Source organism: Podarcis vaucheri (assembly GCF_965113315.1).
Source record: "Podarcis vaucheri genome assembly, chromosome: 5".
Classification (NCBI taxonomy): Eukaryota; Metazoa; Chordata; class Lepidosauria; order Squamata; family Lacertidae; genus Podarcis; species Podarcis vaucheri.
Genome location: NC_138763.1, coordinates 21330593 through 21343379, shown reverse-complemented (window position 1 = coordinate 21343379; position 12787 = coordinate 21330593). Strand labels below are relative to the sequence as shown.

The following is a 12787-nucleotide window of genomic DNA, read 5'->3' as shown; positions in this document are numbered from 1 at the left end:
AGACCAACACGGCTACCCATCTGTAAATACAACAGACAGTAATCCAAGTGGATGCTCCAAAACTAGTGATTAGGATGACCATATGTCCTACTTGACTTTGGAGAATAGGGTTATCCCTTGCTACTAGCCAGGTTGACTATGGTCTGTGTCCAAGGTTAGAGGTCAGCTTATGAATACCAGTTGCTAGAAACCACCGGGGGGGGGGGAGGTGCTCTTGTCCTTGAGGGTTTCCCACAGTCATCTGTCCCTGCTTATGACTTATTCTCATGACTAGCCCTCTCCCCATCTTAGTGTTTTGGAACACCCCCCACTGAAAAATTATCAGAGATGCCCATGCCTACCCATTGCCTGACTTTTGATATGTGTCGCATCCAGGTTTTCCCCAATTAATTTCCCCATTGGCTTCACCCAAGGGGGGGGGAGGTGGAACTTACATTTTCCTTACCTGGACCCATGAGTGTACTGAAGAGGCCTGCTCTATCTCTCCTTCTCCCTCTTGCAATAACAGAGACACTGGGGTGAATGGAGGAGCTTAGAGGCAGGTTCCTCAAGGGAGGCACTAAATTTTCAAGAAGGCTGCTGACTAATCAGCAGAGAGATAATTTTGTCATAAATGGGGACTGAGCCAGTGACCGTCCGGCTGGTCTCAGTTCCCGTACAGTGGTACTGTGGCTTCACACTTCAAAACTGCCATCTTGAAGGGGAGAAAAGTAGTAGAAACTTGTTTTGTTTTCATTAGCCACTAACTGGCAGGGTTTCGCGGTCAGCAAAGAACACGAGGATTCGCCATTTCTGAGCACAACGTTTTTCTGTAAAATTGGTATCTTGTGCTGCCCATGCCACTTCCTTAGATTTCTAGGTGTACTGGTAGACTGGACCCCAGATGGAGGCTGTTCATTTGTATCAGAAGTCTTTGCTTCATACGCTTTGAGACTCAGCCACGGTCTCCCTTTAAGATCTGAATGCAAATGGATGTTTATACAGTTCACTGCTGGATTGGGTCCTGAGTGCAATCCATTTAAACTGGCTTGCCACATTCTTCTGTAGCATGAAATAAGAAGAAAACCCCATCCTGCAGGGATCGCCAGAAAAGAAATTAGCTGTTATGTGAATGGCTGTCTTTCCTACTTTGCACCTTGCCACACCATTGCTGTATCCTGCAAAGATAAAAGTAACACTTGTCAGAAATTTGTTAGGTGTGAAACAGCTCTGAGTCACTGTCACTTCAGTTGTTGATGAGCCAGCGATGTAAGAAGTGAGAAATTCTATCATGATTTTAAAAAAAACAAAAAGTACCTATATTTGGCATGAAAGCATTACGTAATATGAGCCTGAAGAAAAAGCACTGGAGAAGTTATTCTCACACTGTGATCTTCTGCCTTGTTTTTAATAGATTTTTACCTCAGCCTTTGCGTGGGCGGATGGAAGTTTTAGTCCAAAATACAGTGGTACCTTGGTTCTCAAACTTAATCCATTCCAGAAATCCTTTCCAAAACCAAAGCATTCCAAAACCAAGGTGCGCTTTTCCATAGAAAGTAATGCAAAATGGATTAATCTGTTCCAGACTTTTAAAAACAACCCCTAAAACAGCAATTAAACATGAATTTTACTTTCTAACAAGACCGTTGATCCATAAAATGAAAGCAATAAACAATGTACTGGGTTCCACACAGTCACAAAAACAAAACTAGGTAAAGGTAAAGGTACCCCTGACCGTTAGGTCCAGTCGCGGACAACTCTGAGGTTGCAGTGCTCATCTCACTTTACTGGCCGAGGAAGCCAGCATACAGCTTCCGGGTCATGTGGCCAGTATGACTAAACCACTTCTGAAGAACCAGAGCAGTGCACGGAAATGCCGTTTACCTTCCCACCGGAGTGGTACCTATTTATCTACTTGCACTTTGACGTGCTTTCGAACTGCTAGGTAAGCAGGAGCTGGGAGCGAACAACGGGAGCTCACCCTGTCAAGGGGATTCAAACCGCCGACCTTCCGATCGACAAGTCCCAGGCTCTGTGGTTTAACCCACAGTGCCAACTGCGTCCCTAAAAACAAAACTAAAAAACTGCAAAAACAAAAACGCAAAATAAATAGCAAAAACAGACAGACCTCAGCCACTCAAAACGGAACTGTGGCACTCAAAACAGAAGTGTAACACTCAAAATGGAGCATGTTCGGCTTCCAAAAAATGTTTTCAAATATCCGGGTTTTCAGTGTTTGGGTTCCAAGTTGTTTGAGTACCAAGGCATTTGAGAACCAAGGTGCCACTGCATATAGAGGGCACCAGGTTGGTGAAGGCAGTTTAACAATGATATAACAGAAATTAAGTATACGTAGTTAAAGAACAAATTAGATCTTTCTCTTATAAATAAAACAAGCCTTCTCATGCACGGTTGAAAGAAAAAGAGTTTGTCAACAAAATAAATATGGAAAACTTGCCGTTTTTGCTTCCTATTTCTCCAAACCAAACAAGATACTTCACCTGCTATGTGTGCTCCAGGCAATTTCCTTTCCTGGGAAACAGTCGTCTCCCTTCCTTGGACAATTCTGTTTTTAATATATAATTTCAGGCTGCTTTCAGAGACCAAGGCATGGATTCCACTGGCATGACCTCTTCTCTTCTAACTGCACTGCACAACTTCTGGTTAATGGGCACTTAAGAGAGGAACCATTTGTGAGGTCTTCGGCTTTAAGGGAGAGGAGCAGAAACACCTGGGAAGCAAATAGATAATCCTGCAGATTGCTTTGCAGGCAGAACCTCAGTTTACCACTTGTGGGCTTTCCAGGGTCATCCTGCAAAGAGAGGATCCTGCAAGCTCTCCTTATCTTCTTATGTGTACCAGTCCCACAGATTTCAGTTGAACTCAGTTCTAGTGGAATTTGGGGTGGACTGCTGCCCTCGGTTTAGCATGCTTAGGTGCATTGACCAGAATGCAAAGAATGCTTAAAGCAAAGCACCCATGCTTCATTACTGACGAGTAATCTGTCTGCCCTTGCCAAATAGCCGTTGCCTTGCTTGAGGGAAATGGGGAAAGGTGTCCAAGAGGCTACATGCAGCAACAGCAGAGAGGCCCATTTAGGATGTAACACTAAACTATGGTTTAGCACACTGGTGGCTAACCTGGGGCACTCTGGATGCTGTTGGGCAGCAGTTTGCATCTGCCCCAGCAAGCACGACCAGCAGTCAGGGATGGAGGCCAGCAGTGCTGGGCAATACAGTAGACCCTCTGGATATGAACTTAATTCATTCCAGGAATCCATCCGCAACCTGAAAAGTCCGTATCCAGAGGCACCGCTTCTGCGCACACATGCGGTGCAATAGAGTGCTTCTGTGCATGGGTGCATGATGAAAACCGGAAGTATACACTTCTGGGTTTGCCGCGTTCACAACCCAAAGTTTATGTATCCGGAGAGATACGTAAGTACAGTCATACCTCGGGATGAATACGCTTCGGGTTAAGCATTTTCTGGTTGTGCTCCACGGCAACCTGGAAGTAATGGAGCACGTTACTTCCGGGTTTCGCCACGCCCGCATGCGCAGACCATCAAAGTGACGTCATGCGCAGAAGTGCCGAAACGTGACCCGCACACGGACATGGGTTATGTTTGCTTCGGGATGCGAACAGGGCTCCGGAACGGATCCCGTTCGCATCCCGAGGTACCACTGTAGAGGTACAGAGGTACGACTGTATTAGCTTTTCAACAAAGTAATGTATCACCAGCCAAACATAGCAATATAGTGATACATTGCGATGTTGAAAAGCAGAGGGAGAAACAAGCTGCATTGGGCTGGCAGTTTCACCATGGTGCCTTGAAGGCCCAGGCCCAATCCAACTCATTCCTCCAGGCGCGGCGGTGGAGGGAGTCTCTCTGCCACCAGCACCCAGCATGCTGAGGGAGGGACAAGCTCCATCATTTCTGACACCTACTGGCTCGTTCTTCCCTCGGTCTGAGGGCCAGAGCACAGTGGCGTCTTCACCCAAGCAGTATATTGCAGGTGAAACCACTGCCACTCCTGAGTCAGGAGTGGTGGCGGCGGTTTCACCTGCGATATACCACCAGGTGAAGACACCATTGTGCCCTGGCCCTCAAACTAGTATCAATACATGGCCCAGCAACACCTGAAGTTCCACAGGTTAGTCACCCCTGGTTTAGCATTGTATGCATGAGCAGCAACAAACCTCATGCCCATGCACTCTCACCTCCTTTGGCACAACCAAAGAGGTGTGGCGTGGGGGATTGGACGCTTTAACACTTGCTTTTAAACTAACCACTTTGTTTATGCCTGAACGCAGTTGAACTCTGGTTTGATTGTTTGAACAAACCAGAGTTCAAGTCAACCAGAGTTCTCTGAGTTTGGATGTAACAAGAAACACTGGTTAGTTTGGGAGCAGAAGCTAAAGCTTCTACTTTCCCTGTGGTTATGCCAGAAAAGCGGGAGCAGAGGACTATATGAGCGTGAAGCCCACAGAAGCACATGCGCATAGAGTTTACACATGGTTTAAATTTACTTCCAAACTGGTCCTGTGAGCTTGGTAATGCCTGATTCCTACTTCTCTGTTGACCCATTGTGTTGAAGTTTATTTGGTGGACTGTGTGTGCTGCAGAGACATCTGGGTCCATTCTGATCTCTGGGTCAAGGTACTTCTGTTTTTTTTCCTTTTATCTTTTTGAACACACATGTGTAGCCAGTCTTTTCTGAGCAAACAAAATATAATTGGGACAAGAGATAGCTCCTTTGTTCTTTTTTTATGAGCCAACATTAATTTTGCATTAAAGAAGCTAACAAAATGACACCAACAAGGATATGAAATTTAAGGATGAATTTGAAACTGCATGCTTAACTGAATTAATAGCATTGCACCCTATAATTGCTGCAGGTCAGACAAGAAAAGAGGTTGTCAAAAATTCAACCAAGTTTTTCAGATATTGGCAATAAGCCCACCCCCACCCTAGCACATACTACTATGTCTTACTGAGTGATTTAATATCTTGGATATTTCTTAGAATACATGATCATTCTGCAGAGAGAAATACCAGGAGGTTTTGTTTTGCATCTGGAAAGGTCCATTATCATAATATTTGTCTGAATGTGTCCTTTTATCTGCGTATTTATTTTTAAAGATAGGTTTGTGTATTTTGATGTTTTATTTAAAAAATGTTACTTTCCCTTTAAGCTCCTAGTACAGAGTTCAATATTGTCTTATGTGCTCTGTCAGAAAAATGACTGCACGGAGAACAGGGCTGGCGGTTCAAGGCAATCTATTGATCTATCTTTCTGCATTCCCTTTCCTCTTTAATGAGGACTAGAATGTTTCCACATCAGTTAACCGCCTCCATAAAGCACCAGAAGGTCACACCAGCATCACACTCGTCTTTTTTTTCTTTGTGTCTATAATATAATTGGCTGATTGTGCTGGTGATGAGTGAGCTCGCCTCCCCACCCCACCCCCACCCCCCGCAATTCCCCCAGAGCAGTCTTGGCTACATATTATTAAACCTCATTGCTCGTTCCCAGAGGAGAACAGCTCTGCTGCGCTCCTCGCTAGCAAAGCCAGTGCCATTGCGCAGGTTGAAACGGCAGAAACAGCATCCATTTTAATCTGCGGGAAGCCTCTCGGTTTACAAGGGCGTCCTTTTCTCCTTCAGATGCTGTAAAAATTAACTGTGCAGCTTCTGTAAACATTCTTGGCTCTCGGTGTCTGGTTTCTGTATGATGCACTGAGATGGTACACCAGGAAAACTGTTCGTATCAGGTAAGAATTAAAGCTCTTCTGCCATAATCTGCATCCTCCCTTTTAGAAGAGAGGAGGGAAGAGGCCTGCCTTTTTTTACTTGTTTTTTTATTTCGATGCAGCAGGTTGCTTCATTTCAGCTTATGTAAAATTGGGTCACCTTTCTAAATGGAAGGATTTCTGGGCTGCTGTTTTGTTGGTGTTCTCTTTTCAGGGCTACTATTAAGGGGCACAATGAGGAAAGCCGACAAATAATCCTTACTTTGCTTTTAAGATAGCAGGTTGTTAAGCAGCTATTGCCAAGTCTCTGTGTGTGCCTGTTTTTACAGGGAAGGAAAGCAGCTCCGTATATCAAATGATAAGGCTCCACTTCAAAAACAGCATTTTATCAGCATTATACAGATGCTTTAAAAAAAACAAAACCAGTATAGGTTTTGGTTTGTGTCATTTAGTGGATGATGATACTGTGAGGAGGATGTTAGGGAAAGATGGTTAACTGAATAATTGTCATTAAAATACGTGTAGTAATCTGAATGTAGTCTGAATGTTAAATTCTGCTTGTGAACACAATTGGTGTGGGCATGTTTTGACTGTGATGAGGTGTAAGAATTTACATGTCTGATGCATGTAGCTCAGTCTATGTTTGTTGTTTGTAGTCTCAAAGACTCCAGATACTATGTTTTGTAGACAGCACATCATTTAGCATGCTACCTCTGGAAATATTGCTTCCTTGTTTCCTAAAAGGTGCTTCTTTTTGGAGGGATTTGTTTTTCAAATGCTTTACGTTTATTGTATGCATGGACACGCCGAGAAGCAAAATATTAGTTGTGTAGATTTCAAGCTGCTTTGAGAAATGGATTTCTCCCATCTTATATCTTCGCACGCCACCTTTACAGGACTGGTTTCCTATCCCAGTAGAAGTGATTAATTTAAATTCTGGCTTGATTGCTGTGGTTGGTGGTGCATGAGTGGGGATATACCATTTTAAATCTACAGTTAAAAGAATATTTAATGCCAAACGAAACACAGAAAGTTGCATTGGTGTCGGTGCTAACCCAGTCTATGCTTAGAACGAAGTCCTTTTCATAGGCTCAACTCCAGTCTTTAGCACGTATATCTCAACTCCCACCTTCTAAAATTTATTGAACTTGATCCAGACTAAATTAGTCACGCTTTTGTCCCATTGAAATCAACAGGGTCATGGAGAACTTAATTCCTATTGATTACACTAGTTCTAGAGCGTGACTAACTTAGTCTGGATTCAGCCTATTTTATTTTCTGCACAGCACGTAATCAGGAATAAAATAAAGGTGTAGAGGAGCCAAATATACTGAATTTGCAAGTTGTTTACAGAAAAGTGCAAGTGTTGTAGGGAAAGGGGTGAACCAAGATGGAGAGGGAAAGTCTCTGTAGGGAACCGCATGTTTAGTCTCTGTGTTCCTACACATAATGAAGGTAGAAGTGCAAAAATAGGAACCAAGTGATGAGCAGCTGCAGCTTTTTAAAATTCTATTTAAACAGTTTTAGGATAACTGCTCCCCCCCAAAAAAAAATCTTTCCACTTGCATGTTCTCCCATTTTTGGATTTCTGCACATTTTAGCCCATGTTCTGCTTAGTCAATAGCACCACTTTGGCTTGACACCTCCTGGCATTTTAATAAATAGCCCAGTTGCTGTGTCACCAAGAATGCCCCACAGCCACATTTTGTAATCTGGTAGGGGTCAAAGGTTGCCCATTGTTCCCTTTGAAATGGAAGCTGCTTCTTTGGCAACCGTGATTAAGAGAAGGGTGCACTGAACACCATCAAGAACGGCTTCTGGTACTGTATTGGGATGGTCTGCTCTTTGACACATTTGTGCATTTTATGTATGTGTTTGATCATAACCCATCTCCGCTGTGGGGGCACTTGCTGAGTTCTGCATATGAACCTGGGAAACCTTTGCAAAACAAAATTGTTGCCTTTAAAAGAAAAGTGGGGCAGGGAAGGTGTCTTGTGTAAAACACCTTGTTAGGGTGACACAGTTCACCAAAAGCAAAAAAACCCCAAAAGCAACAAACCCATTAACCTGGAGGTTGCATTTTTAATCCATCTGTGATGTGGAATCCAGGGTTTTAGCATCACACTGGAAGCTATAAATGATTAGATTTCAGCAGGCCTGGCCATAAGGGCAGCTTCTCTCAGCGGGGGATGGGAAAATGTCAGGAGCTGCCGCTGCCGCTGTCACAAGTGCCATCTGTGGTTAAATAATAAATGCCTTGTTTTGCATCATACTGTAAGCCAGATCAGAGCTTTTTTTCCCCCATTGCCCTTAGCAGAGAATATCTGTATCCTGTTAAAGTGTAACACACTCTACTTTTCAGAGATATGCTGTTTAAATATTGGAGCCCCTTTCTCCTTTAATTTAGAAGAAAAGATTAATAAGGGCCTTCCCACATAATATCATTTGCTACCTAATGTTGTGCTTGCTGCTGAGTATATACTTGAGAAGGAACTGCAGCCAATCATGGCTCTCTGAGCATACCTGTATGGTACTGTTACTCATAACATGCTTGATCTTTTATATGCCTTGTTATGAGTAGTGTCTGACTAAGAGCAGATGCATTGAAATTGGTAGGCTTTAGACAATCATGACTAACCTAAATCTGTTGATTTCATTGGGCCTATTCTGATCTCATAGGCTGCGTACACATCATGGGTGATACCATCGTGCCAAGGAGATAGTTCCATCTGGCAAGCAGAAATCTTTGCACTAATGGAGCAACCTCTCCTCCCTCACCCCCCCCCACGTGCTATTCTGGGGATCCTTCCAACCCTCCTGAGCAGAATTGAGGAAGAAACGAGGGGAAGTCCTCTTGAGCTATCAAGACTTATTGCTCTGACTTCCACTAGCGCCACAGCTTACTCGAATCTGGCTCTATAACTTTCATGTACATTGGAAGCACAGTTCACACACACACCCCCCAAGAACTATGGGCACTGTAGTTTAAGGGTTGCTGGAATTGTAACTCTGTGAAGGGTAAACTGCAGTGCCCACAATTCTTTGAGGGGGTGAAATGTGCTACAAAGGTGCTTTAAAGGTATCATGCGTACACAGCCTTAGTTGGGTGAAACCCAGATGTGCAAGCTTTAAGAAACAACCCGTAATGAGTGACTGACCCTGAGATTTAAAGGTGATATGAAATATTCATAAAATTATGAACAGCTGGGAGAGGATACTGGAACTAATGGTCTCCAAGCAAAACTGTTGGCAGATCAGGGCAAACAGAATGTGTTTAATGGGCATAGAGGATCCTTCTAAGGTGTAGAAGCAGCTTTTAAAAAATAGAGTATGTGTAAGGTGAGTGAATAGGCATGGTTTTGTTGCCACTGAATATGAGACCAGTGTGGCGTAGTAGTTAAAGCGTTGAATTAGGACAGGGGTCTGCAACCCGCGGCTCCGGAGCCGCATGTGGCTCTTTTACACCTTTGCTGTGGCTCTGGGGTGGATCCTAGCGAGGGGAGGAGGCGCATTGTGCACCCCGACACTCCCCACTGTGGCGGGCGCTGTACTGGCTGTGACGTTGCATGGGGGCGGTGCGTGCGTTAGTCACGCACTGTCCCGACGTCACCTTCCCGCCCGCTGTCAGATCGCGGCTCCGGAGATATATTTGTTTTAAATGTCACAATGGTTTTGCGGCTCCCAGTTGTTGTTTTTCCGGAAATGGGTCCAAGTGGCTCTTTTTGTCTTAAAGGTTGCAGACCCCTGAATTAGGGCCTAGGAGAGCCCAGTGTTCATCTCCCCATGCAACCACGAAGCAAAAGAGAACCACGTATACCACTCGCAGTTCCTTGGAGCAAATGTAGAACATCAATGTATTAAAAAATAAACACAAATTCTGGCTACAAATGTGAATTTTGTGCACTATCAATGATAAACCATGTAGTTACATTTTTTAAAGTCCCTCTAGCATCTTAGCTTGGACAGCTTACAGAATGGAACCTGAGGAAGAGGTTGGAAGGTAAAGACTAGCTCAGTTATCAGTGGCTCCATGGGCTGCATTTGGGATACACTGGGAGCAAGACTGGTTCCTCGCCCTAGATAATGGGGTCACTGGAGGTAGCATTCACAGGCAGGTGATTTCCTGAACATACTCCTTTGTTAGATTTATATCCTGCTTTTCTGTCTTGATGGAACTGAGAACAAAGGTCCATAGTGTCCCCAGATGCTTTTCCATCCAGGCAGTAATCCAACCCAGGAGACCTCTTTAGTTTCAGCATAGTGGCTGCATCATGTGTCTCCTGATTGTGCCTAGGGACGATTTGCTTACTCCTCTGGGGGAGGAAAAAAGAAGAGCCAGATCAGATCAAAGAGATCAAAGTCCAGCAGTGACCCGCCAGATGTCTCTGGGGAGCCCAGAAGCAGGACTTGAAGGCACCAGCCTTTGCCTGGTGTGTCCCAGAGGTTGTCAGCCGAGAGATTCCATTTTAATTGACAGGCTGGTCATCTGTAAATTTGTTTAATCCTTTTTATAACCATCCAAGCCACCTGCCACCATCTCATCATATGGTGGTGAATTCTATAACTTAATTATGTGCAGTGTGAAGAAGCACTTTCTTTCGTCTGTCCTCAGTTTACTACCGATCAGTTTCAGTGGGTGACTCCTAATTGTTTCTCCTCTTTGTCCATACCTTCCTTAATTTTAAGGAGCATCCCTTTCAGGGGTGTTCGTCTGGCACCATCTGTGTGGTCTTTTCAGCAGCAAGCAAACTGGGCCTTTTAAATGATTTATGCAGTCTGGGCCTCTTGGTTTTTAAGCATGTGTTTTGATTTCAGGGGTGCTGTGGCTTGTGGCCGGTCAGATGGACGAGGTACAAATAATAAAAATGTTGTTGTTGTTGAATTCAGGTATTGTTGGGGCTGTATTTGGTGCTCCAAATATGCCTGCACTACCGACTTCCATGCATGCAACCCCTCCAGGGGCCCCCTCCAAGCACACACTGAAAACAAGCACCAGGGAGTTGAGAGGGCCAGAGGATTTGGAGGGCATGTGGACAAGGGAGAAGAACAAGAAGTCCAATTGTTCAAGTGGGGAGGCTTTGATTTTCCCCTAAAAAATAAATAAAAGGTTTTACTATTTCTTGGGTAGTCACAATCAGTTCAGAACCCCTCAGTATATATGTGATATTGAATAGAGCTCTATTCAGGCATTCATCATAATTGCACAATTACCACCCCATAATAAGGGGAAGATGTGCTTTTTTGCCACCTCTCAAATTGTATCCCCTGCCATCCTCATGTTTTAGGGAAGAGGGGAGCTATCTTTACATGCACAGGCTCTTCATGATCAGGCTGTTAAATCACATCAAGGATCTACATTTGTAGAGAAGACTGCCCTCTGAAGACCTCTTCTGAAGACCCAGTAGACACAGTCCAGTTATCCTCCTAACACAATGCTAATTGCATGAGCATGAACGCTGGATGCCATAGGTATTCACCAGCCTGATGCCCTCTACCAGTTTTGGGCTACATCGGCCCCAGCCAGCACAGCTAGAGGGCAACAGGTTGGCTAGCATAGGAGTTTAGTCAGGAGACTTTGGTGAAGCAATTCATCCAAAGCTTTTTGAGAGCCCTTGTCTTGAGGGCAATTCTGCAAAGCCTGGAAGCCAGGTTCTGGGTGGCCCATATTTCCACCACCCTTTGGGGTTGGACCTATGAGTGCTCTGAACACAGATGCTGTCACCCTTCCCTGAAATCTACAGATTCTGCCTTCCCACACAAATGTCGCTCATCCTAATGACCAGGATTCTTCCACTTTAATTTGACTCGGGCCAACTTCCCATGAATGTGAACATTTTGAATGAACACTGCATCTGCCCTTGCCAAAGAACCATAGGTTTATGTTATGTTCATTTCTGAATACAATGTATTAGATGTCATTAATGGCTAAAGGAAACACTAAAAGGTTTATATATCTACTATTGCAGAACTGTTCTGGGGGAGGAAAGTCTTTCGTATTATTTAGGTCATCAGTTTGAATCTCTTCCCAGATCAATGGTGATACACAAAATTAGATCATTATTAATACAGAATTTTCATAACCTCCACACATTTATTAATGCAGAATATCCTACTGGGTCCCTGGTTCTCCGCTTAAAATTACTGGGTGCATTTTCTTTGCATTAATCCACGCTAAATGAACTCTTAATATGGCTCCTAATTACTATCTCCCACTTCTAACTCTGGACTGCTTAGATGGTGGTTACCAGCACAGATGCATCGTTTGTCTGAAGCGTGATTCTGCAGTTGTGAGAGTCAGAATGACTTGCTCACAAATAACTGGCTTCGGACTGTGGGAGCTTCGCAAATGGGTTGCCTTGTCAGTTCCTGGAATGTTCCCTTTGCTTTGGAGGGGAAGCTGATGGTGTTACATATAAGTTTCATATCCATGCTGATCTTAGAGCTTAACATATTGTTATTCCAAAAACAAAATAATATCTGGGATAAATTGGAAGTTTCCCTAGAAGCCTCTAGGAGTTCCACAACTATGTTTACCTATAGATCTGGCAATAATATACACAAAGCACATCAAAACACAGAAGGAATATATATATATATACAGTATATTGTTTCGATTCCTCTAGGAAAACATCCCCTTCTCCAAAAATGTTTGCTCAGCCAGAGACAGATCAAGCTCCATAGCAGGCCCAGGGTTTTGGGCTGTGTTAGCCAAATCTTTTGTTGATCTGGCTGTCCAGTAGTTACAGTAGCACAGCAGGAGGTTTCAGGCTATTTTGGTTACTCAAATAGCTTTGGACAAGTGAAGTGAATTTCCAGGACGTCGTTTGGGTGGGGAAAAGTTGTTCCTGTGTCCAGGGCTCCTGCATTCTATCTCTCCTATGCAAGTTTTTAAAGTTTGGTGTATGGGTTTCCCCCCTAGTCTTTGCAACTATTTTGTGCTTCCTTTCCTACTCTTTTAAAATGTCCAAAGCTACTGTCAGGAAGCCATGATTTTGGCTTAGGCAAATGCCTTTTTTAAAACATTTAGTAGGTTTATAGCAGGCATAGGCAAACT

At 43.9% G+C, this 12787-nt stretch overlaps 1 protein-coding gene across 8 annotated transcripts in view; it reads left to right on the top strand.

Annotated features, from left to right (window-relative positions):
• Positions 1–12787, top strand: part of LOC309533114 (schwannomin-interacting protein 1-like) — a 397153-nt gene that overhangs the window by 348344 nt on the left and 36022 nt on the right. Inside the window, exon 1 of one of the 8 annotated variants that reach the window (XM_082224239.1) lies at positions 5485–5754. The exons of the other annotated variants lie outside the window; for them this stretch is intronic. Within the exon in view, the coding sequence (XP_082080365.1) occupies positions 5725–5754 (30 nt within the window). The 5' untranslated portion in view covers positions 5485–5724. Of the gene's footprint in view, positions 1–5484; positions 5755–12787 lie in introns of those variants that run through there. 8 annotated transcript variants of the gene reach the window in all.